The sequence below is a fragment of the Arachis ipaensis genome, chromosome B8, assembly GCF_059453495.1.
Source record: "Arachis ipaensis isolate K30076 ecotype BB chromosome B8, ASM5945349v1, whole genome shotgun sequence".
Lineage (NCBI taxonomy): Eukaryota > Viridiplantae > Streptophyta > Magnoliopsida > Fabales > Fabaceae > Arachis > Arachis ipaensis.
The window spans coordinates 53,141,033-53,166,878 of record NC_142443.1 but is presented as its reverse complement, the minus strand read 5'-3'; the positions used below and the strand labels follow the sequence as shown (position 1 = coordinate 53,166,878).

Below are 25,846 nucleotides of genomic sequence, written 5' to 3'. Positions count from 1 at the left end.
TTAAAGAAGAAAAAGCACTACCTCCCATGCCCTTGGTAAGTAATGAAGAAGAGATTGAATTGGAAGAAAGCTACCAAGAGGAAGAGGTTGAAATTAAAGAAGTTTGCAAAGAGGTGGAAATTGTCAAAGAGCACAAGGGAGTGGAGCTTGCAATTTCATTAGAAATACCTCCCCCTAAGTTGCCATCATCCTTCACAACATTCAAGTGGGTAAAATTCATATCCCTTAGCATTCTAATTCCACTTGAATATGGTCTACTGGAGACGGATGGTCAACTTCGAGCTCTTTGTGGCATTAAGAGTAAGAGGAAGATGGTCAGTGGTAAGAATTGTCCTGCAAGGTTCATTACGGTTGGAAGCTTTAAGTTTAAATGCAAAGGTTGGTATATAGCTCAACTGAATGGGTCTAGGAAGTTGTTTGGATGTCTCAGTGAGAATTCCGACTGTTCACCACCCAAGTGGAAAAATGATGATCAACAAGAAGATGGGTGCAAAGGCAAGGTCTGGGACCCCGAAATTCAATCTGGAAATCAGCACTCTTGGGGCCTTGTCACTTGCTTTAACTTACTTGAAGGCTTTCTGCGCCTAGTTTGGGATCCCGGAGGCTACTGGAATTACAAACATTGGTGGAGATTCATGGATGAGTTCAAGCACAAGCCACTATAACAAAGGACTCCCCAAATGTCCAACTTAAGGACTTTAACTAAAAGTGCTAGGTGGGAGACAACCCACCATGGTATGATCGTTCTTTTTTCATTTTTATTTAGTTTTATTTGTTTTCGAGTTTTATTTTATTTTATTGTATTGAACCTGGAGTTTTGTATAACATTCATATTAGCATTGCATTCTGTATTTTTCATGCATAAAAAAAAAAACACGCACGCAACGCGGCAGCGTTGCTGACGCGTCCGCGTCACCAGTACGTTGTGAAGAAAAGAGAATTGAACAGAGAGTCACACGAGAGCATGGCTGGAGGCGTGCCCCTGGCACAAATCATCCCACGCGACCGCGTCCGCGTCACTCACATGGCCGCGTGACCTGGAAATCGACGTAAGAAAGGGTGCACGACCGAAAGTTGTGCAAGAGTGGTGCTAGATTGGTGCTGAACGCACAAACCCTACCATGCGGACGCATGGCTCACGCGTCCGCATCATACCCCCCATGATGGCCACTCACGCGATCGCGTCGATCACGCGACCGCGTCACCCTGGATTTTGGCAATACTCAGTTTCGAACAGAGAGTTGTGCGAGCGTGAGGCTGCCCTCGCACCAGTAGCATAAACTGCGTCACGCGACCGCGTCAATCTGTATAAGAGCAAGTCACGCGACCGCGTGCCCCACGCGTCCACGTCACTTGCGCCGCACAGCTTATCCTAATTTGCCAAATATCTTATCTTTTCTTCCCCAATCCTAATTTTTCCTCCCTCCTTTCTTACTTACTTCTTCTTCCGTTCTTTCCCTTCTCATTCTTCTTATCTTTCACTTTATTTTACTTAATTTATTTGAATATTTCATTTATTGCATCTTAATTTTGTGCATATTTTTCTTTTCTTTTCTAAATTCATTATTTTTCCTTTGGTGTTAATTTTCTTATTTAACTGTTGCATCTTCTCTTGAATTATTTTGGGTGCTTAGTGACTTGTTTTATTCTGGATCGGTAATATTATTTATATCAATGCCAATCTTTTATACCTGTATTACTTTTACATTGACATGAATTTATATTATCTCTCCTTACCCACACTCTCTTCTCTATTTTTGCAAATTTTTGCACTCTTGATTTGCCATGTACTTCTACTGTTTTCTCATTTGCATGTTGTAGCTACCATGTAATTGAGACTCTCATTATCTGGCATTATCCCAACCATATTTTATCTTTATTTCTGGGTTACTGTTCTTCTTTTTTCTCTTCTTTCAGGCTGGCCACCGAAGACGGAAAAAGGGAGAAACTTCTAAAAGGGGAGACAAACAAGTCCATCTGCACAATCCTTGAAGAAAAGCATCAGTTGGGACAACCCGTCCACCTGCACATCTCAGCATGCACCGAGGACGGTGCAATCTTTAAGTGTGGGGAGGTCGATACCGATCTCCATGGGTTAGTCATTTTCTTCTTTTCAACACCGTTGTTTTATTTTCTTTGTTTGTTCATTGTTGCATTTGCATGGTTAATTGCATGTTTATTTGATTTTGTGCATTTAGTTACTACTTGGATGAAGTAATATTTTCTTTTTCAAGAAATTTTTATAATATTTCACTAATTTAAATTGAAAAATTTTTTTGTGTTAAACTTGTTTGAAGTTGTATTTGGAACATGAATTATAGCCAAAGAACACACAACCTGTGAGATTTTTGAGCTTATTTATATGGTTACATTATTTAACCATAAATATTTTATTCTTGTGTGTTTTCTTCACTATGATTGCAATCTTTGCTTTGTTCCATTCTATATGTCCAATATTTAGTATATTTACATGTTTGCATATGATTGAGGCCATTGTTTGATTTTAGCTCACTTATCCCAAATAAGCCTACCCTTTAAATCACCCTTGTCAGCCACTTTAAGCCTTTTAATCTCTATTTGTTCTGTATTTTACCACATCACTAGCCTTAAGTAGAAAAACAATTAAATATCCCAATTGAATCTTTGGTTAGCTTAAGATAGGGATTGTGCAACAATTAAGTGTGGGAAAACTGTGGAAACTTGGGTTAATAAGGGAATGTATCATGTTTCTAATTTTGAATATTGAAAAATTTGGGTACCTACTCATGTAAAACAGAAAATTAAAAATTCCATATGCATTGATATGTTATTCTAGTTTTTATGTCTCTCTAAAAAAAAGAAAAAAAAAGAGAAAAAAAAAGAGAGAAAAAGAAAAAGAGAAAAAATATATAATATAAATAAATAAGTAAGGGGACAAAATTACCCCAATGTTAAGTTAATAAAAGATCAATGCATATGTGATAAAATTAAAGAAAAATTGATACATGAGTATGTAATGCAAAAGTGAAGACTATGGATAGTTAGGAATGATTCTAGAGTTATATAGAGTATATGTATGTTAGGTGAAAGCTTAGGTTAATTAAATATTCAATTTATAAAGCACACTTAGCCATATACATATACCCTTACCCTTACCTTAGCCCCATTACAACCTTGAAAAGACCTCATGATGTTTGCATTGGTATATTAAATATTGTTGATTGGTTAGATGAAGAACAAGGTTTAGAAGGCATGATTAGAGAAGAATAGAGTGATTAACCCTAGACACTTGAGAGATTAGAGTGATATACATTACCAGTAAGGCTTCAATGCTTGATTCTATGTTCCCTGCTTTCATGACCTATCTTCTTACAAGTTTACTTGTCTTTTATTGTATAATTTGAATTAGTGAAATCTGATTCAAGTTTGTCTTGGAGAACTTATTTACTTTTAACCAAGTAGGTAGAAACATCTTAGCATGTAGTTGCATTCATATAGATAGGTTGCATTTCATACATTTTACCATTCCTCTTCACTCCTTTATAGCTTCTCTTGAGCTTAGCATGAGGACATGCTAATGTTTAAGTGTGGGGAGGTTGATAAACAAATATTTTATGGTTTATCTTGTGCTCAATTGAGTGGTTATTATCAACTCTTTACCCACTTATTCATACTATTTGCATGGTTTTACATTTGCCTTCCTAATTATGTGCTTTGATTGAAAACATGCTTCTTTGGCCTTAAGTTCCCTATGTTTAATCCTCTCTTATTACCATTAGATACCTTGATATGTGTGTTAAGTGATTTCAGAGATTACAGGGCAGGAATGGCTCAGAGGATGGAAAGGAAGCATGCAAAAGTGGAAGGAATACAAGAAGTTGGAGAAATTGCTAAGCTGTCCAGCCTGACCTCTTCGCACTCAAACAGCTATAACTTTAGCTACAGAGGTCCAAACGACGCGGTTCCAGTTGCGTTGGAAAGCTAACGTCCGGGGCTTCGATTTGATATATAATATGCCATAGTTTCCCTGACGCTAGGCGACGCAAACGCATACTCCACGCGGACACGTCGCAGTGACGAAAAACCAGCGTGGCAGATTTCGCAACCAACGATTTCTGGGCTATTTCTGACCCAGTTTTCGGCCCAGAAAGCACAGATTAGAGGCTATAAAGTGAGGGAATGCATCCATTCATAAACAAGCTTTCATAATTCACAATTTTAGTTTTAGATGTAGTTTTTAGAGGGAGGGGTTCTCTCCTCTCTCTTTTAGGATTTAGAATCAGGATTAGGATTTCTTTTGCTTTCAGGATTATCTTTTTATCAGGTTCAACATTCCTTTTTATTTATTTTCTCAATTTAATTTATGAATTCTTCTATGTTACAGATTATTCTTTGAATTAATGTTATTTGAGGTATTTCAGTTTATTATTGCTTTCTTTAATTTATGTTACTATTACGTCCCATCTGAAGGCATTTTTATTCAAGTAGATTTTTCTTCCTTTTGGCTTTGGTCAAGTGATTGGTAACACTTGAGTTATCAAACTCAGCAAGTGATTGAAATTGGTAGATTCTGATTGAACTAGGATTGCTCTAAAGCTAGGCTCTCTACAGGAGTTGACTAGGACTTGAGAATCAAGCTAATCAGTCCACTTAACCTTCCTTTGTTTAGTAAAGGCTGACCAAGTGGGATTAAAACCCAATTCTCTTCACACCTGATAAGGATAACTAGGATAGAAATTTCACTTTCTCATACCTTGCCAAAAGTTTATTTGACAGTTATTTATTTATTTTACTTGCCATTTAAATTACTTGTTCCTCATCTTCAAAACCCCAATTTACAAACTCATAACCAATAATAAGAACATACCTCCCTACAATTCCTTGAGAAGACGACCTGAGGTTTAAATACTCGGTTATCAATTTTAAAAAAGGGGTTTGTTACTTGTGACAACCAAAACGTTTGTAAGAAAGGTTGATTGCTTGGTTTAGTAACTATACTTACAACGAGAGTTTACTATAACTTCTAAACCATCAATCTTCAGTTCTTTCAAACCACTCACAATAATCTTCCATATGTGATAGTCAATGAATTGAATGAAGATCCTCATCCTCTCTTTCCAGTAGGCATAGTTCTTTCCGTTGAAGAAGGAAGGCCTATTGTTTGACTGGCCTTCAGTTAGAGTGTAGGCAACCGTGGTTGTGCCCAAGTGGTTCTCCATTGGACCTTTGCTCCAAGCGGTGAAGCTTGATTCTTGAGACCAAGGTTCCTGATACCAATTGAAGGTTGTAGAAGGCTTAGAGAAGGGAGTTGAATCTATGACCTTCTTTTACTTTAATGAAATACCCTTTTAAAACAAACTTGCAATCAGAATCTGTTTGAACTCAGCAGCGGAAAATTTATGAGACAATTTTGTTTTGTCTCATGAATATCAGAAAACAGAACAGAGCAGGGAAGAGAGAAGCTGACACCATCATGTATCCTGGTTCAGTTGCCTTGTACAATGCAACTTACGTCCAGTCTCCACCACAACAGTGGTGGAATTTCCGCTATGGTTAAAGTATTATATACACCAATTCCACAGGATTGACACAATCCTTTCACACTCAAGTTCTAACCTAACTTGACTTGGTTATGCTAATACCTAACTATTCACTCTTAGTGCTCACCCAACTAAGAAAGGGGTACCTCATTCGTACAAGATACAAGACACAGAATCAACCTAAAGAAATCTTAAATAACTCTAGGCTTTTCACTCATGTGTATCTCTCTGCCTTTTTCCACTCTTAGACTTTTTCAATGACTCTCTCATTCAACCTTTTACCCAAAGAAATTACAGAAAGATAAACATTAAAAAAAATTACAATCTGTAGAACATAAAGGAGATTGATGCTTCAACAGCCTCTTTGCTATGTGATAAACCAGATTTGCTTGCTTCTGATTTAGTTCCTCATTCTGGCGGAATGCTCCTTTGACTAGGAAGAACTGTCCAAGTTGTTGAACCTCTTCAGAGAACTCTTCTCAGAACATGAACCTCAAAACACTGGTTATCTCTCCTTGGCTTCAAAATGGTGAGAAAACTTCTTTTGTATCTCCTTGCATGTTGCTGAGTTGCTCTCTCCTAGGTCAACTCTCGAGCTTTGTGCTTTACCAACTCACCATCTCATTTTTTCCCATTAATCCTCAAAATAGGAACTTTGGTTCTGACCTTCTCTTGTTGACCGAAAGCCACAGGACAGCAGAAACATATATTCTCAATGGTAAACCCAGATCTTGGCCATTGAAACATTATTTGGTCCCTAAGACACACTTATGATCGTAGATGCACAGCAGTGTAGAGCAAAGATTATCTTTTCCATGTATCCCATTTCAGACTGGCAGAGAGTTGAAAAGAAGAGAAGAAAGCAATATGCATGCAAGAGGAAATATGTTACCTTTGACCTCTGCCTTAGCTTGATTTGGTTTGATTTGGTTTGATTTGACCTCAACCTTTCTTGTTTAACCTTCTCTTTCTTTCTTCTTCGGTGACTAGCTTAGGAACTAAGCTCTCTCTCACTTCTCTGATTTCTGACCAAGAGGAAAAAAGTGAACGTTGCTTTTGGTGAAAGCAAATGAGGGGAAATTGCTTGCTATCGGGCTTGGATAGGATTTTTTCATTTTAGCCCGTTGATTCCTTGCTTTGTTTTCTTTGGGCTTCTATTGATTTGTAGCCCACCAGCCTTGTTTTTATTTTTATCCAATTGGACTACTGTTGTGTATTGATTTTTAGCATGCAACACTTAATCACAAATAATTAACATTAATTAGATAATTGTCCAAAAATAATATTTGTCATCATTAATTAATTTAGTTAATTTCTTAACTCAACAGAGAGAGATATAACATCAATTTCAAAAGATATTATTCACCTCACTTTCTGGGAGAGATACATAACATCGGCTCCAGTCATTTTTGAAAAGGATCATATAATCGTCAATGGTTTCTCCTTCATCACGTTTCAAAGCCACCAAATCGATAATTGTTATGTTCAACTCTCCTCTATAGAATTGTTACTGGAAAGCACTTTCTAACTATGCCCAAGTTACCATCGAATTAGGCCTAAGATTTGAGAACTAAATAAATGCATTCTTCGTCAACAAAAAAGGAAAGAACTTCATTTTTAAATTTTCATCATTGGCCAAGTTGCCTATTTCGACTAAATACCGAGCAATATGCTTAGTAGTCGATTCACCAACTTCTCCAACAAATTTCGTAATTATTTTAGGATTTTTTATCCCTTGAGACACCTCTGCCATTTGAAAAATAGCAAAAAAAGCAGAAACAAAATAAAGTCGATTCATAAAACCCATGTTGAATCCCACCCTATTGAGCACATCCTCGACAATTCTTGTGACTTGATAACGCTCACCACCTCGATTAACCCGCAATCGAGCCAACACATCATTAGCGTTTTGGCCATGACGAATCATTCGAGGATTTTCTCCGCCTAAGAGGGCATCATCATTTTCATTCTAATCAAATTTTTAATGTCCTCATAATTTTCTTCCATATTCTAGCTGACACCCTCATCATAATCAACAATTCGAGCGATCCGTTCTACTTGTCTGACAAGTCGCTCAAACTTTGTCTCCTGATCTGCCATCATAGGATTTAAGATTGTAGTCATTTGTTGGGTTAACAAATTAACCAGATCATGATGACTCTCATCGACATGTTGTCGAAATACTGCCATCGAATTGGAAGCATTCGATGTAGATCCCACATGATAGTCTCGAGAATACTCAAGACATTATTGTAATGGTTGAACACTATTTGCCCCAACTGTGCCTCCAAATCGAACTGGAGGAACAAAACCACCTATTGGTGGTGTGTATCCTGGAGGAAGGCCATAAAGAGGCCAACCAGCAGTCATTGGGGGTTTACGTAGGTGTGTATTATGCCCATTATTCCTTACATGGGAACTAGTAACCACCACGCTTTCATTCAACACACTTCCTTCCGCACTTGAAGTCACATTCGCTAAAGATTGTGCAACTATAGGCACACTGTCACTTGCAGATGAATCATCATTTACATTTGATACTTCGTCTGCCATGCGTACAATACATCTATTTCTCAATTTCATACACTATGGCAACATATACTCATTTGACACACTTAAATTTTCAAACTATTTCACCGGGCGTGCCAATTTGTTTTGTCGATTTTTAGCAAATCGAAAGTGGTTCAATATCTAGTGGTTTAGGAGCGAAACTTATTCCTCTGTGAGTACTGGTTTTCTAAAGTGCATCAAAGAACCTCTTCGATAAAACAAAATAAAAGAAAATCTGAAAGATAAACAAAATAAACTTTGAAAATAAATTGACAGGAATCGAAAGAAATTGCATTGAATTTAAATAAAGCAGTAAATTGCCTTCGACAAGATCAAAGGACTTTGAATTCGAAAGCAAAATGCTGAATCTTAAAAGAGAACAGGAAAAATAAATATTGCTTGAAAGGTAAATTTGTATAAAAAATAAAAGTTACAAGAAATGTAAATATAATTTAAAAACGATGGAGGAAATTTTACAGAAAAATGACTCGAATACAGACTCAAAAAGTTCCTGAAATATGAATGTACTTGAGTATTTTTTTTTTAAAGCAAAGTTCTAACCTTTATTCTTTCAAATTTTTTTTATTTATAAAAATTTTCGTCCAATCAAATTCAAATATAACTTCCACGTACGTGAATCTTTAAATAAGTTAATTGGTTCTTAATTCTCGTTCTTTGACAAAAATCTTTCTCATACAAACTTTATTCTTTAAAATACAAACTTATTAGATTTCGAATATAATATTTTTCGAAATTCACTATTTTTTATTAACACATTGTTATTATGCCTAATTAATCTCCGTATACGAACGGAAAACGGGACCCAGAACACTTTCCACTCTGCCGGACTCTCCCATAAATCCTGTCCCTTGTGCCATGCGTTGCCCTCTCACGCTTACACGCAGGGACACTTACCACTCTGCCATACTGAAGGGTATTTACAAATTTGATTAATTAATATTATTAATATTATTGATATTATTATTAATATTATTAATATTAATAAACGGTTACTAACCGTTTAGTACCATTTGGTTGAAGGGACACAACCTTTTAAGGATTGTGTATGTTCAAAACATTGTGTCTATTGGCTAAAGGGACACAACTCTTTAAGAGTTGTGTATATTCAAAATATTGTATCTATTGGCAATAGAAAAGACACAACCATTTGTATACGTAACCAATCATAATTGCTATGTGCAATATGTATAAATAAGTCCTTGTTCACTATTTCATAAATAAAGTACTAAGTGTACAATTTACTCAACCATTAAGAGATTTTCTTTGTTCAAGAGAGTTGAGAATTTCTTACTATTGCTAATTAAGAAATTCTTAGGTTTCATTGTATCCTGGGAGAGTATTGTCATCAACCCTATAGCAACTAAGTGTGGGGACAAATATCTCTCTAAAGAAAGCGATCTAATCGTGCCTTGAAACTACTACACAAATATAAGATTTTGTCATCTTACCATCTTCATATACCCAACAATTTTAGAGAGATATTTGTTGAAGATGGCACAAGATCAAAACGCTACGTTCAAGGTCATGAATCAAGAGTTTGTCAAATTAGATCGCTTTGATGGAACAAACTTCAACCGTTGGAAGGACAAGATGATGTTCCTTCTTTCGGTTCTCAATCTTGCATATGTGATTGACCCAAAGACTACACCAATTGCCGATGCCACTGAAAACGTCACACCGGAAGAGAAAGAAAAGATCGTTCAATTGAAGAAGAAACGTGATGAAGATACTTTCACATGTCGAGGTCATATCCTCAACACTTTATCCGACCGACTCTATGATCTCTACATGTCAATTCAATCACCATTAGAGATTTGGAAGTCTTTGGAAGAAAAGTACAATACCGAACGACAAGGAACAGATAAGTTTATCATGATGAAATATTTTGAATTTATTATGAATGATACTATGCCTGTCATGGATCAAATTCATGAATTACAAATCCTTGTAAGTAGACTTCGTGATCTACAAGTGGTGATCCCTGAATCATTACAAGTTGGAGCAATTATTTCAAAATTTCCTTCATCTTGGAATGGTTATAGGAAGAAACTTTTACATCTTGGTGAGGACTTCACAATTGAGAAATTACTAAGGCATATACGTATAGAGGAGGAAACTCGAAAACGTGATGTTGTGTATCTTTATCAAAGTTCTAAAGTGAATCATATTGATGAAAATAACATCAATAAGAAGAAAAAAAAGTTCTCTAAATATTCAAAGCAAGATAAGAAGAGACAAAGAGAGTGTTATCATTGTCACAAGAAAGGACACTATATCAAAGAATGTAGACTTCTGAAAAAGGAAGCATCAAAGACCAACTTAGTGGAAGAGAAGGATCTAATTGCTATGGTTGTAGAAAAAGTACAAAACATGCATATTGGCATGGTTACAGAGGTCAACATAGCAACACAAGGAAAATCACTTGAGTGGTGGTTAGATTCTGGGGCTACTGTTCACATTTGCAATGATCGCAACCAATTCAAAATATATGAAGAAGTGAACAATAGAGAAGTCTTGATGGGCAATGATAACTCAGCCAAAGTTTGTGGTCAAGGAAGTGTGGAATTAAATTTTACATCTGGAAAGAAATTAAGTTTAATAAATATACTTCATGTTCCAGATTTGAGAAAAAATTTAGTTTCTGTTAGTCTCTTGTGTAAGAAAGGATTCAAAGTTGTAATGGAATCCGATAAAGTGATCTTGCTTAAGAATGATGTATTCATAGGAAAAGGATATTGTACTGAAGGCATGTTTAAACTTAGTATTAATAAAGTGAATGTTTCCTTGTATGTTGTTGATTCTTGTGATTTATGGCATAGTAGATTAGCACACTTAAATTACAAATCAATTGAATATATGCAAAAGAATAACTATATTGATCTTAGTAACAAGGATTTTAATAAGAAATGTGATATTTGCATACAATCTAAAATTACTAAGAAACCTTTTCCTAAGGTTGAAAGAAATACACATTTATTAGAATTGATTCATAGTGATATTTGTGAACTAAATGGCAATATTACTAGAGGAGGAAAAAGATACTTTATAACCTTCATTGATGATTGTTCTAGATTTACTTATGTGTATTTGCTTAGAAATAAAGATGAAGCTTTTGAAATGTTTAAGAAATATAAAATGGAAGTAGAAAATATGCATAATAAGAAAATAAAAATTTTTCGTAGTGATCGAGGTGGAGAATATTTTTCTAATGAATTTGATCACTTTTGTGAATTACATGGTATTGTGCATGAATCTTCCGCTCCATATACTCCGCAACAAAATGGTTTGGCGGAAAGGAAAAACCGTACCTTAGTGGATATGGTTAATTCAATGTTACTAAATGCAAAATTGCCTTACAATTTGTGGGGTGAAGCATTATTGACATCATGTCATATCCATAATAGGATACCATCAAGACATAGAAAGGTTTCTCCTTATGAAATTTGGAAAGGAAGGAAACCTAATTTAAATTATCTTAAAGTGTGGGGGTGTTTAGCCTTTTATTGAGTTCCTGATCAAAAGAGAACTAAATTGGGGTCAAGAGCCATAAAAGGGGCTTTTATAGGATATGCTCAAAATTCTAAAGCATATAGAATATTAGACTTAGTGTCTAATGTAGTTATTGAATCAAGAGAAGTAGAATTTATTGAAAATAAATTTATCAATGATTCAACTTCTAATTCAGAGTATCTCCAAAATGATACTAATATTTTACAAGAAATAAATAATCAAAATAATAAACGTCTAAACGACAAAGAGTTGATTGAACCAAGGAAGAGCTTGAGAGTAAGAAAAGAAAAGAACTTGGGTCCAGATTTTATTTCTTCTCAGGCTATCACCTTTTTGGTAGAAGGAACTAGGAATTCTGTAACAAACAAGATTCCTATTGTGATGAACATAGAGGGTGATCCTCAAACGTTCAAAGAGGCTATGGCTTCAAGGGATTCTGCTTTTTGGAAAGAAGCAATAAACAATGAAATGGACTCAATATTATCTAACGATACTTGGGTCTTGGTTGATTTGCCTCCAGGATCAAAGCCTATAGGATGTAAGTGGGTATTTAGAAGAAAGTATAACACTGATGGTTCATTACAAACCTTTAAAGCAAGGTTAGTGGCCAAGGGGTTTAGACAACAAGAAGGTCTAGACTATTTTGATACCTACGCACCTGTGGCAAGAATGACTTCTATTAGGGCTCTTATAGCATTAGCATCCATACATAAGCTTCATATACATCAAATGGATGTTAAAACGGCTTTTTTAAATGGAGATCTTAATGAAGAAATTTATATGGAGCAACCGGAAGACTATGTGCTACCCGAAAATGAAAAGAAAGTTTGCAAATTAATTAAGTCTTTGTATGGGCTAAAACAAGCGCCTAAACAATGGCATGAGAAGTTTGATTCAGTGGTGTTATCAAATGGCTTCTCACATAATAGTGCGGATAAATGTATTTACTCAAAATTTACTAAAGATTATCGAGTAATTATTTGTTTATATGTTGATGATATGTTAATCATCAGAACAAATTTAGAAGGAATTCGTATAACGAAGGAGTATCTAACTTCTAAATTTAAGATGAAGGATTTGAATGAAGTTGATACAATATTAGGCATAAAGGTACATAAGAATGAAGTTGGCTTTACTTTAAGTCAATCTCATTATATTAAAAAGGTATTGGAAAAGTTTGATCATCTCACAATTAAAGAATCCAATACGCCGTATGATCCTAATCTTAAATTAGAAGGAAACATGAGAAGACCTATAGCACAATTAGAATATGCTAGTGTTATAGGAAGTTTAATGTATGCAATGCATTGTACTAGACCTGATATAGCATTTGCTGTGTGCAAATTATCAAGGTTTACAGGAAAGCCTAGCAATCAATATTGGAAAGCTATAACAAGAGTTCTTGGTTATCTCAAGAAAACCATAAACTTGGGATTACATTATAATGATTATCCCGCAGTTTTAGAAGGTTATTCCGACGCAAGTTGGATTACAAATCTTAGTGATAACAAATCCACTTCAGGATGGATTTTCACCATAGTTGGTGGAGTAATAAGTTGGGCCTCAAAGAAACAAACATGTATTACACATTCTACTATGGAGGCTGAGTTTGTAGCTTTATCAGCCGCAGGTAAAGAAGCGGAATGGTTAAGAAATTTGTTATATGATATAAAGCTGTGGCCACAGCAGATGACAGCCATTTCAATCTTCTGTGATAGTGAATCAACCATGTCTCGAGCATATAATAAGGTTTATAATGGAAAGTCTAGACATATAAGTTTGAGACATGAATTTGTGAGGCAACTAATAGATGATGGTGTAATTACCATCACTTATGTAAGATCTCAAGAAAATTTAGCAGACCCTTTGACTAAAGGTTTGTCAAGGGATAAAATCAAAGAAACTACTGCTAAAATGGGATTAAAACCTATTATTGCTAAATGATGGGAACCCAACCTTATTCTAGTAGACCACTAGTTTCAAGGTTTAATGGGTAATAACAAGTTATTTAGCAATTGGAGCACTAAGGTATAGGATTTAGTGCTATTTACAATAAATTAGGAGGGTGAGTTTAAACTCTTAATGGAATGATAATATTATCTATCAAAAGATTCCACCTATATGAATATAAGAGTGGTGCCGCTCTAATCGAGAATTTTAGAAGTTTTATTCTCGTAAATATTCATGAAACCAGGATGAGCACAAGGCCATATAAGTGCTTAAAATTGTAAACTCTTGAACTTGGAGGGTATAAGTAATGTGTGTGATTTTTGGTACTAGCATATGGAGTATAGGTTTAATCGATTAGACACCTATTACTTCGTTAGAACTTTAAAATTTACACTAAAAGAATGTTTAATCTTAGTGACACATTCTTTATGCATATACTTGTATGATATTTAAATTTTGTAAATAGTGGGGGATTGAAGGGTATTTACAAATTTGATTAATTAATATTATTAATATTATTGATATTATTATTAATATTATTCATATTAATAAACGGTTACTAACTGTTTAGTACCATTTGGTTGAAGGGACACAACCTTTTAAGGATTGTGTATGTTCAAAACATTGTGTCTATTGGCTAAAGGGACACAACTCTGTAAGAGTTGTGTATATTCAAAACATTGTATCTATTGGCAATAGAAAAGACACAACTATTTGTATACGTAACCAATCATAATTGCTATGTGCAATATGTATAAATAAGTCCTTGTTCACCATTTTATAAATAAAGTACTAAGTGTACAATTTATTCAACCATTAAGAGATTTTCTTTGTTCAAGAGAGTTGAGAATTTCTTACTATTGTTAATTAAGAAATTCTTAGGTTTCATTTTATTCTGGGAGAGTATTGTCATCAACCCTATAGCAACTAAGTGTGGGGACAAATATCTCTCTAAAGAAAGCGATCTAATCGTGCCTTGAAATCACTACACAAATATAAGATTTTGTCATCTTACCATCTTTATATACCCAACACATACTCAGCCTTAAAACCTGTCCCTTGTGCCACGCATCGCCCTCCGATGGTTGACACGCAAGAACACTGAACATCATCCCATGCTTTTTTTTTTTTTTTTTTTTTTGTTCGCACCCAAGAATTTTCTTTCCAAAATATGTGAAATTAGTTTTATTATGCTATGATCTATCCTTTTGTGATATCTATAAGATATCCTTATTAATTCTCACCATATAGAATTTATTCAACATTATCAATAAATATCTTTACTAATAGTGTAATAAAGGAATTAAAATTCTCGGTCGTTTGGCAGGTCCATGCTATAGTTGCTTAATAACTCGGAAGTCTTTATGAACATAATTAACAGCTTAACAAGGTTATCGTTATGAGGTCGTTATATACAAGTGTTTCTAAAACATTCGTTAAAAATGTGACAATTATTTAAAAAAAATCTATAAATATTTTAATGAATCAAAAACTTAAAAAATAAATGATTATTTTCTTAACAAACATTGTTAAGATATATTTCAGCTAAATCCATGGCTAATCTTTTTGGATATTATAAACGAAGGAGTGTAATATATTGATATTATACTAATTTGATGTAATATACTGATATGAAGGTTGTTAATATCACAAAAAATCGTGATTAACAATTCCAAGAAGAGACAAAAAAATAAATAAAAATGAGACTAACGATTTGAAGTAGAACAAAAAATAAATCAAAATAAAACTAGCGATTTAAAATAGGACAATTTTTTTAAAATTAGTAAAATCGATAGTCTCAACTTTTTAAACTGATGTCAACCATTGATCAATGATTCAACAATGATTAAACAGTTGATTTCCGTAGACACTGTTATAAAACTCATATGCGTAGAATATACATCTAAAGTATCATTTCAGCGTATTATACAAATCTAATTGCAATATCAAAAATAATTAGCGAAATCGATAACGTAAATTGTTTTTTTATTTCATATTTCAAATATCTCGATAAAGGGACAGATACCATGATTCTCTATCTCCATCTAAAGATATAACACTGAATATGCTGAGCCTGACACCATAACTAGCTTACAAGTGCAAGTGTGTTTGAAAGTTTAGGTTTTGGAATAAAAGGAATGAGATGAAAAAGGTTTTAAGAGTAAAATTGTCTCAAATTTATTCTGTGGAGTTTGAACGCTTCCCGTTCTTCTTTTCCCTTCGGAACACATGCTATAAATTATTATACATATAGTGGTGGATAACGATCAGAAATTGATACCAAATAGCAGATATGCTTGAATGGCATCACATAAGATGAAACATTCGGCCCTGAGTAACACCTAATCATTTATGTCTAGCCCTAAGAACCAACGACATACAACATTGAAATTTGAAAGCATCAAGATTAAAAAGGATTACAGTGGTGCAAGGATCCCCAACATTGAATCAATCTATTCTATAATTCTGTATCTGTCTCCTTATGTTGAATAATGTTAAGGTACGTTACAAACAAACAAAACAATTGTACAAGGTTTAATCTCTGTAACATAAAAAATTAGCATAAAACCATGGCAATTGGCAACTACCAGCACATGTGCAAATATAATAAATGGTGGATGCCTCGGCTTTTAATCTTGGAATTTTCATTTCAACTTGAAATAATGAGCTGCGAAGATTGAAAGTGGTAATTGCTTCAAAGAAATAATCTTTTTGAATGACTTCAAAATTCCTCAAAATCCGAATGCTATGGCCTAGCTCCTCTATTTGAAAGGATAAAAGTGAGTATATATATTACATCTGCACATCGATTCCTCCGCTGTATGATCAGCTGTGTAATGATGCTTGCTTATACTTTTCAATACTACATTAACGTTTGATGGCTTCTTTGTCACATTATGTGAGAATTGTATCATTATCTACTATATGTTCTTATCAACTTCAGGAAAGGGCATGAACAACTGGACCAGAGAGGAAAAGAAATAAGAAATGAAAATTGTGGGAAGAAAGCTAATATGAACGTAGTCATTATATACATACCTCTGGCGTTGGTCCAAGACGCTATTTATCTTCTTGTTAAAGGCTGTGACTCTAGCCTATGGGAAGATTCACCATGCTCAGAAGCATTCGGAGAATCATTTGGGGACACATGTGTAGCTTCTTTCTTTAACTTGTAATTATTGTACGCGGCTACCCCAGCGATGGCTGCATGAAATTTACAATTTATGAAATCAGCTCCTTTTCTCTTAACATATATCAACATTCATAATTTCTTAATAAGCGATTGGATTATAACAATTTTATGTTGCACAATTCAAATTTTAATTTTGGTAGTCTTTGAATTTTTTTCAAGCAACCTGTCAAATATCAATCATAAAAATCAAACATTTGAATCAACTAGGACAACTACTTGTGTTGATACTCCAAACATCAGTGAGTATAAATTCATAAAAAATGACTAGAAACAATATTATGATATAGAATATAGGAAATCACCCTTATGCTCACCTTCTCCCCGTCAAAAGTGATAACAAGAAGAAATTTTTGCACTAGAATTTGATATTACAAATCAGTCTTCAACTATCTTGTAAGGGTTATGTATGGAGCTTAGGAAATCATTTGGAGTGGATGTGGACCCAGTTTAAATGTATGAATAACATTTTTTGTTTTGAACTTGAATATTAATTGAAGGCCTGTGCTTGTTTGCAGGTTATTAATAGGTACTGGACTCAGGAAAATTTAAATATGCACACAGGCTTCCAGCGTTATTAATTGGCCCTGAACTAGGAAAATTGTAACCACAGGATGGTTTATGTGCAAGAAATGTCACAGGAAATACTTGAACTATATTCAAAATGACAGGAAGATTTAGAAGGTCAAAGATGATCCGTTACTTACCAATTCCGTAACCAAACAAATTTATCATTGTCAGCTTTGTATCAGCAAACAACAGAGCAGACACTAAGACAACCACCCAATCCTTGACAACTCCGGCAACACGAATGGTTAAAGCACTTGTGTGTGTAATAACAAGGAAAACTGATAAGTTTAGAGCAAAAGTACAAAGGCAGTTGAGGATAAGCAAAACAGGAGGGAAGTTCCAAGGTCCATGTTCATCCATCTTTGGTTTCTCTAGAAAAATCCATGGAAGGAATAAACAAATTGCACTGCAAAACAATCCAAAATTGTTGTCACGTGCATTAGTTTACAATATACAAAGTTTAGTAAAGAAAATTGTGCAAGAGAATATAAAATTCTGAAAACCACTTGCCTGCATGGACTAACATAATACATCACTGATATAGGATTCAACTTCAGACCCTTTCTCTTAACAAAAATCTCCATGAAAATAAGTCTTAGAGCTTCACCAACAACACCTCCCATTTGGTAAACTACTCCAACCCAATTTATATTTATCTCTCCATAAGAAGCTACTAGGACACCAAAACTAATCAAGGACATGATCAAAAGCATTTTGCAGCTCATTGTCTCAAGTCCTACAGCTACTCCAAGCACAAAAACAGCTACAGGCACTGTACATTACATTTAATCAATCCAAAGGAATATATTAGTTAGTTTTCTTGTAGGAAAAAAGTAATCTTGATGTCTTGAGAACCCATATACAATCACTATATACTGTCTATGGCGAGTTCATTAGCCACACAGATCCGATTACCAATTAAACTTTCATATGGTACAACATTTGGTTTCAGATACCTAGCTATTGTGAATATCAATCAGGCAAGTACCAACTTACTAATTGCCTTCAGCATTTGTGCAAATGCAACAGAAATATACAGGTAGGCAGTATTCCCCAGCCAAAGAGTCATTGCAAACATAGCCCCAATTGGCATTACTGAACTAACATATCTGAAATAATGAAAGACATGATTATACTGGATTCTGGCAATATCGTAAGTATCTTAAATCAACTACAAACTCATAACACATTTCTGTTAACTAGCACCACATCGTGCCTATTAGGCCGCATTTTTACTTTTTGGATATTAATTTAATTTATTAAACTAAAATGTTAACATTTTTACATATATATCACACAATAACACAAAAACAATCATAGTTTTGGGTTTAAAGAATGTATATAAGGGTCACAACTTGAAGGTGCTAGGTTCGATTCCTTACTACAGACATTTTGAAATATCCACATTATATATGTATTGTAAGATATAGATAATCTTCACGATAATCTTAATTGAAGGAGTTTAAATAAAAACAAAACAAAACAAGAAAGGCGCATAAGCCCTTTCTGATGTCCCATTCACTGTTAATGCAACCGACACACTGTTCATTGTGATCAAGAAAGTTTAACTAATGCTCAGAGGAAACTAGTACTATTTAACTAATTTATGATCATCCACTGTCAATGCAACCAACACACTATGAAATGCTGGTACAGGTTTGACACTGACCAAATAGGACTCATCCTAAACACATTATGGCAGAAAGAGAATGAAGACAATTGAAACTAAGATCAAATCCTTAGATTGTTCTATACTCAAATATTCATTAATCATTTTCCAAATATCATCGGGGTTAGACCACTTAAAAGGATATATTTTATGATTTTGCCTTTTTATCAACTCCTGTTCTTGAGTACATAACTCATCCAAGCTAGAGGGCACAGAGGCATACACAGAAACGTTTTGCTAATATTCTTTCTTAATCAGTAAACCTCTTATGATCTCACTTTTATGAATTATCCTTTAGGTTAAAGTCTTATAAATCTTCAGCTGCTAAATAGTCAGGGTCAGAGGTACAATGACAAAACCAAAAACTTCCATGTATGCAATTTTTAAAATTGGATGCAATCTACAGAGAGCTTATTTATTTACTCACATTTCATGAGTCATTCCCTCCTCAACCTTCATAATCTGCAAAAGACATATTCATCGGGTGCATACTCATCGCTAATCAAATAAATATTATGCAAAACACAAACACATACGTACCTTTAGAACTTTGGTTAATACAAAACACAAAACAGAGGAGAAGATCATATGAAGTAGAGTCAACCCAAGGGGATAAGGGAAGTTTATTTCCTTAGATGACAAAACCCACTGCAATTTAAAAGAAAATATATATATATATATATAAAGAACATCAGCTACATATTCCTTTCTCAAGTCAATCAACAAACCATGCCAAACATCAAGAACTTAAGTTTCAAGAATAAATCTAGGAGGCAAAAGTAGACAATAATGCATCCAACTTTACTTTCAGCAATTACTCCAAAAGGTGACCGAACCAAACAAGACAACAAAGTCCAAAAACCAAGAATCTGACACAAGATACTTAGCTATTCCAGTTCCGCAGTTCACACAACAAACAAGCCTTCCACAACAAACGAAAGAAACCATGAAAAAATTCCAAGAAAAAGTTCTATAGAACTTACTTACATGCAACAACTCTATCTCAAATCACATATCACAAATACCTTATCAGCATATCCAATTTCAATCAATTTCACACGTCTCAAAAATTCAACCTAAAAATTAAAATGAATCCAGAGCTAGATACCATATAAATCCTACTCAAGAACAAAAACAACAATAAGGTCAAATTTCCCTGAATTTTCTCGGGAAACAAAAAGTGCATTGGTAATTATAGATAGGAGTTTCTAAATTAGGGATTTCGGTGAGGAAACCTTGTTGAAGAAGATCTGGCCGCTGGAAAGAGCAATGTAGAGCAGAATATAAGCGTAGGTGAGGAAGCCTTCCTTCTTCGGATCCGCCATTGTTGCAAGCAGAGCACACGCAAAGCTTCGTATTTGTTGTTTGAGCTTCCTTCTTCTTCAATCTTCAGTGTTGACTTTTCTTTTTCTCAAATCTGAATCTGAAACCCAATCAGTGAAATGGGTCGGGTTCGGACTATCCAATTTTGAAGGTATGGGTCTGGGAAAGGGAAGACGACGACGGTGAGAGAAGGATGAAATATGAGAGCTTTGGGCTTTGAAATTGAATGCTTTACAGGTAGTTATGAAATTTTATCTAATGGTAGAGACATTTTTCTTTTGCTGGCTAAATGCTGGCCAGATTTTAATAAATCTGCTGGTCCCTAGACTTTCCCATAATTTAACAGTACCTCCTAATTATACAATTTTTTTTTTAACTAAAGATATGAGACTCGAACTCGAACCCGCAACCTCTTAATTGAGTATGGGGAGACTATGTCATTTGAGCTATTACTCGTTGGCTAAATTTAGAAATATAGGAGACTCGAACCCGCAACCTCTTAATTGAGTATGGGGATCGAACCCGCAACCCCTAATTATACAATGTTATACGAATAAAAATAATTCTCTTTTATATTTACCAAAAATAGGAGACTCGAACCCACAACTTCTTAATTAAGTATGAAGAGACTATGTCATTTGAGCTATTACTCATTAGCAATTCTCTTTTATATTAATTATATATATAATCATAAAAATATATAATTAAACAATTTTACCAAAAATTTTATATATCAAAATTAAACTCAATAAATATAAGAATCACATTTTCATTATTTTATATGTCTCTCTTTTTTTAAGGTACAACATGTCCACAGTTATCCAATTCAATCAGGTACGGTTATCAATCCAATCCGTAGAGATAGAGAAGGGTGCAAATAAGGTTCTTGTACGCATTAAGTATGATGCAGGATGAGTCTTAATCTTTATATACTTATATAAAAATATGTTTTAAGTGGATGTTGAACTAAAAACCTCTCACTAAATGCAAAAATCATTAACTATAAGGCTGCGTTTATTTCTGAGAAGAGGATAAGACAAGACATTGAGAACAAGACACAAAGGATAAGGATACAAAATTAAAATTTTGTGTTCTTGTATTTTGTTTGGTGATAAATTAGAACAAATTTTGAAAATATAGTTTACTCTCATTTTTTTTCATGTAAAAAATTTGAAAAAAAAAATATAATTATAAAATATTAACAAGAATAATGAAAGAAAAATAAAAAATAAGTTGTGTCCCTTATTAGTGTCTCTGTGTTCTTCCTTTCAGGACGGACACAAAATACACTAATTCAGTGTTTATGGACATAATATCTCTGTTCATGTCTCATCTGTCAAACACGATTTTGTGTCTACGTGTCCATATCTCAGTGTCCTGTTCTTGAAAACAAACGCAGCCTATGATCCTAAATTTTTAAAAATTAAATAATAAGTTATTTATGATTTATTATACTTACAAAAGATTATGCTTTCACATATTTTTTTATATTAGTTGGGCAATTTCTTATTTATGATTTAAGATTTTAGTAATTAAAAAATAATAAAAATTTTATATGTTTAATTAAATATTTAGATTTTGTTGACACCAAAAAAAATATTTAGATTTTGTACCTTATTTTTTGAGTAAAAGAAAATTAATTTAATTATCTATAATTCTTGAATTAGAGTATTTATTTGAAAAAAAATTGTAATTTGATGAATAACTAGCGTTTTTTATATATAATTATTGTTTGATTAAAATTGATTTTCAATTAGGAAAAGTATATGAAACCAAGAGGTGACCAGCTAAAAAGCAAACAAAATTACATTAATTTATATTTCAATCTTAATTAATTTAATTTTTTTTAATTTACGATATTTGTTATTAATTGATGTTTAATTAAAATCACCTTTTGAGTAATATGTTTCAAAAACTGCTCCTGGGATCACGGAGGAGAAATCAAGCCCGATTCTTCACCCTCCATTCCCTTTGGTGGCTATGGTGCATGGTTCCATATACTTTTCCCTCTTCATATCATTAACGGCACCGACCTCCTCCATCGGACCATCCAAGCGCCGCTCCATTCTCAAGTGAAGTATACGCTCCCGATTATTCATCCTATCTCCCTCACGGCGGTTACGGTGCATGGTTCGCTCTTGGTTACATCAGCGGCACCAACCTCCTCCAATCAACCATCGAAGAGAAGGGTGCGGTGCAACACTTCCGGAAGATAGCATCTTCCATGGCGTTTTCAACCCCGGAAGGTGGATCGATTAGTACATTGATCAATCCAACACAAGGCGATGAACGATTCAGTGTGGGTGAAGTAGTTATTCAAGAGCAAGAAGGGTCGAAGGTATGTTGCATAAGCTGCTCCTTCGTTGTAAGAAATTTTATAACAATGTGTTATTTGAATGTTTATTATTCATGCTAATTAGATATTTTTTCAGTTCAAAAAGTATATTCATTTGAAAAATTCTGGCACAGTGATATATTTAGTTGAGCAAAGTATGCTTAAAATTGCTACTAAATACTTACCCAGCATGTTCGAATCATAAGAATTGCCATCATTAAAGTATGCTTGACTCCCAGATTTGTTTTGCAATATTTTTTGATGGTTTTTATTGGACTCATTCATTATATAGTAAAGAAGGATCTTAACTTGATAATGGATTTTTCCGGTGTCTTTAATTGAAGGTCGACGAAATTACCGACGTCGTTGTGACTAGAAAGGATGAGTTAGACTACGGACACGAGGTTTGAATGTGCTATGTGAATGTTTTTAATTCATGCTAATTAGATATTTTTTAAGTCACATTAGATCTTTCACTGTGTTAATTTTGTATTATTGACTAAGAAAGAATATGTGCTCTTTTTGGTAGTATTTATGCCTTGGCAAGGTTTTAATGAGAATATGCTTTGATTTTACTTTTCATCTACTTTCTTAGGGTAGGTTACATCAATTCAGTATATGCTTTCAATATAGTATAAATATATTAGTGAGTGCTATATGAATCCTGAAATGGTATCAGACCATATAATGATATAAAAGAAAAAAAAGTAGAGTGATGATTGTACACTTCCTTAAAGTTCAAATATCATTTCTATATTTATAATCATAGAATTTTACTGAAAATCTTCGCAGGTTACTATATAAAGGTGTTTTGTAATTTGTGAACCTATCAAATGTATTGGTTCCTTATGTGATCAACTTGTTAACCATATAAATTCAAACCAATCCAACATTCAATATATTGGGTTGGGCTAAAGTTTTGGTTAGTATTTATAGTGAAACAAATCTGTATAATATAGATGTTTTTTAAAATTCAAGAAGCTCATTTATTTGGAAAATTCGGGTACATTAACATATTTATTTGAGATGTTATTAAAGTATGCTAAGAATTTGGTATCAAATACTTACTGTGTTAGGGCTAGTTTTAATTCGTATCTAATTTTGTGTATTGACGTTACAGTTGTCGAATCATAGTGGCGTCGGTGAAGATAAAATTCCAGTCATAGGAATGAGTTTTGGTTCGTTGCCTCTTGCACAGAAATTTTATGCAAACTATGCAAAGAAAGTTGGGTTTGTTACTAAAATCAGGAACACAAATTTCGACAAGACGCGGAAGAAATCAAAGATACCGGTTAATCAATCTATTTACTCCACGCGAGAAGGTTATCGAGAGTCTAGGGTGAACGCAGCAACTCGAGCAAATAGAATTACAGCCATGAGATGCAGAGAAAGGATGTATGTCATGCTGGACAAGGAGAAGGAAAGTTGGGTTGTGTCTAGATTAGAATTAAGGCATTCTCACCGCTGTTCGGCTAAGAAAGCTGTCCACTATCATGAGTACCGGGAGCTAACCATGCATGTTAAGTGTGTCATTACGGATAACTACGAGGCTGGAATAAGACCCAACAAGACATTTCTAGCACTGGCAAACGAGGTTGGTGGGTCCTCAAACCTGGATTTTTCAGAAAAGGATGTCAGAAATTACATCACACGCAATCTCCGATGCTCCGATGACAATGAGGACTTCCAGGGGATGATGAATTATTTTGTTCAAATGAAGGAGATCAATCCCAACTTCTTTTATGCCATAGATGTTGACGATGCTAATAAATTTAGGAGCGCACTATGGGTAGATGCAAGGTGCAGGACTTCGTATGAATATTACGGAGATGTGGTGTCGTTTGACACCACTTACAGAAGAAATAGGTCTGTATACTTATTAGTGAATTACAAGAACAGTTATTTGTTAAATTTGTCTTGTTGCCTCACAGTTGTTTTTGCTCTTTTCATAGGCATGGTCTGCCGTTTGCATCCTTTGTCGGTGTAAACCACCATGGGAAGTCTACTCTTCTTAGCTGTGTTTTACTTGGGAGCAAGGAGATCCCTAGTTTTGAGTGGGTGTTCACGCAGTGGGTGAGATGCGTCGGGACTACGCCAAGGCGATTATCACTGACCAGTGCAAGGCGATGGCCGGTGCTATTAGGAAGGTCCTACCTGATACTGTCCACCGATGGTGCATCTGGCACATAATGAAGAAATCACAATTCAAGCTCGGTGGATACGCTAGGTACGGAGAATTGAATGCAATGATGAATCACATTGTGTGAAATTCTCCTTTGACTGAATCATTCGAGGTTGATTGGGCTGGTTTCATCAAACAATTTAACTTAGGCCAGAACAGATGGTTAAGGTATGTGATTCTTAAATTAAATCTCGTCTGTTGGTTTCTAGTTGCCTATTTATTCACTTCATGTTATTTTTGCCAGCTTGATTCCATTCTTATGTTTTTGCTAAGAAATGTAGTTGAGTTTTCTATCCCTAAAGTCAGTGGATGTTCTTTTCAATACATAAACAGATGTTTTTTCTCGTACTGTGTCTGGATGTTTTTTTAATTTATTTTATCATTGCATTGGAAGCTGTCATCATGTTGTTTATAAGCGGCACTCTTATGCATTTTTTTTGGGCAGACCTTTATGCGAATCGACGGAAGTGGGTTCCAATATTCTTCAAGAGTGAATTTTGGGCAGGCATGAGGAGTACACAGCATAGTGAAAGCATGCACGCATTTTATGGTGGATACCTGCATTACAAGAGTGGGTTGGTTCAGTTCGTCCATGAATACGACAATGTGCTTGGAAACAAGGAGCAAAAGAAGCTGGAAGATGATGCTGCAGACTCGAAAGGAGTCATCCATGTATAGGGAGCACGAACATTGAGAGACAGTTTCAGCAGGAATACACCAGTAGTATGTTCAGGACTCTTTAGCTGGAGGTAAGAAAAAAAAACCGATTGCGTGGGTCGATCAATTGAACAAAAGAGAGATACAATTTCTATTAAAGTGGACGAGCAGAAGGTATTCTGGGGGTAGCCTGTCTACCATACTTTCATGGTCGAGTTTGACCCTTTGAGTCGAAAGGGTCAGTGCGAGTGCAACAAGTTTGAATCCGCTGGTATATTGTGTTGCCACACCCTTGCGGTGTGGTCATACTACAGAGTTGACACAGTACCGAGCTGCTATGTTCTTCCTCGATGGAGTACGAATGTCATCC

General features: G+C 34.5%; 3 protein-coding genes across 5 annotated transcripts; 2 read left to right on the top strand and 1 right to left on the bottom strand.

Annotated features, from left to right (window-relative positions):
• The first annotated feature begins 9,581 nt into the window (after positions 1-9,581).
• LOC148548111 (uncharacterized) lies at positions 9,582-13,544 on the top strand. Its single transcript, XM_088495580.1, has 4 exons — positions 9,582-10,836; positions 11,992-12,199; positions 12,614-12,710; positions 12,765-13,544. Exons 1-4 carry the CDS (start codon positions 9,582-9,584, stop codon positions 13,542-13,544), a joined length of 2,340 nt encoding a protein of 779 aa, XP_088351706.1.
• Positions 13,545-15,982: 2,438 nt separating this feature from the next.
• LOC107613615 (Nucleotide/sugar transporter family protein) lies at positions 15,983-20,688 on the bottom strand. Of its 3 annotated transcripts, XM_016315701.3 has the most exons (8): positions 20,215-20,688; positions 19,520-19,627; positions 19,407-19,441; positions 18,307-18,419; positions 17,821-18,082; positions 17,448-17,716; positions 16,590-16,754; positions 15,983-16,510 (listed from the first exon to the last, which is right to left on the bottom strand). In XM_016315701.3, exons 1-7 carry the CDS (start codon positions 20,302-20,304, stop codon positions 16,615-16,617), a joined length of 1,017 nt encoding a protein of 338 aa, XP_016171187.1. In that variant the 5' UTR covers positions 20,305-20,688; the 3' UTR covers positions 15,983-16,510; positions 16,590-16,614. The 3 variants fall into 3 exon arrangements, with proteins under 3 accessions (XP_016171187.1, XP_020965124.1, XP_020965123.1); XM_021109465.2 differs by lacking the exon at positions 19,520-19,627 and having other exon boundaries at positions 19,407-19,477; positions 20,215-20,517; XM_021109464.2 differs by lacking the exon at positions 19,520-19,627 and having other exon boundaries at positions 20,215-20,446.
• A 1,838-nt stretch (positions 20,689-22,526) lies between these two features.
• On the top strand, positions 22,527-25,497 carry LOC148548110 (protein FAR1-RELATED SEQUENCE 5-like). The gene is made up of 5 exons (XM_088495579.1): positions 22,527-22,640; positions 22,982-23,041; positions 23,758-24,503; positions 24,590-24,810; positions 25,265-25,497. The coding sequence occupies exons 1-5, from the start codon at positions 22,527-22,529 to the stop codon at positions 25,495-25,497; spliced, it is 1,374 nt and encodes a 457-aa protein (XP_088351705.1).
• Positions 25,498-25,846: the final 349 nt, after the last annotated feature.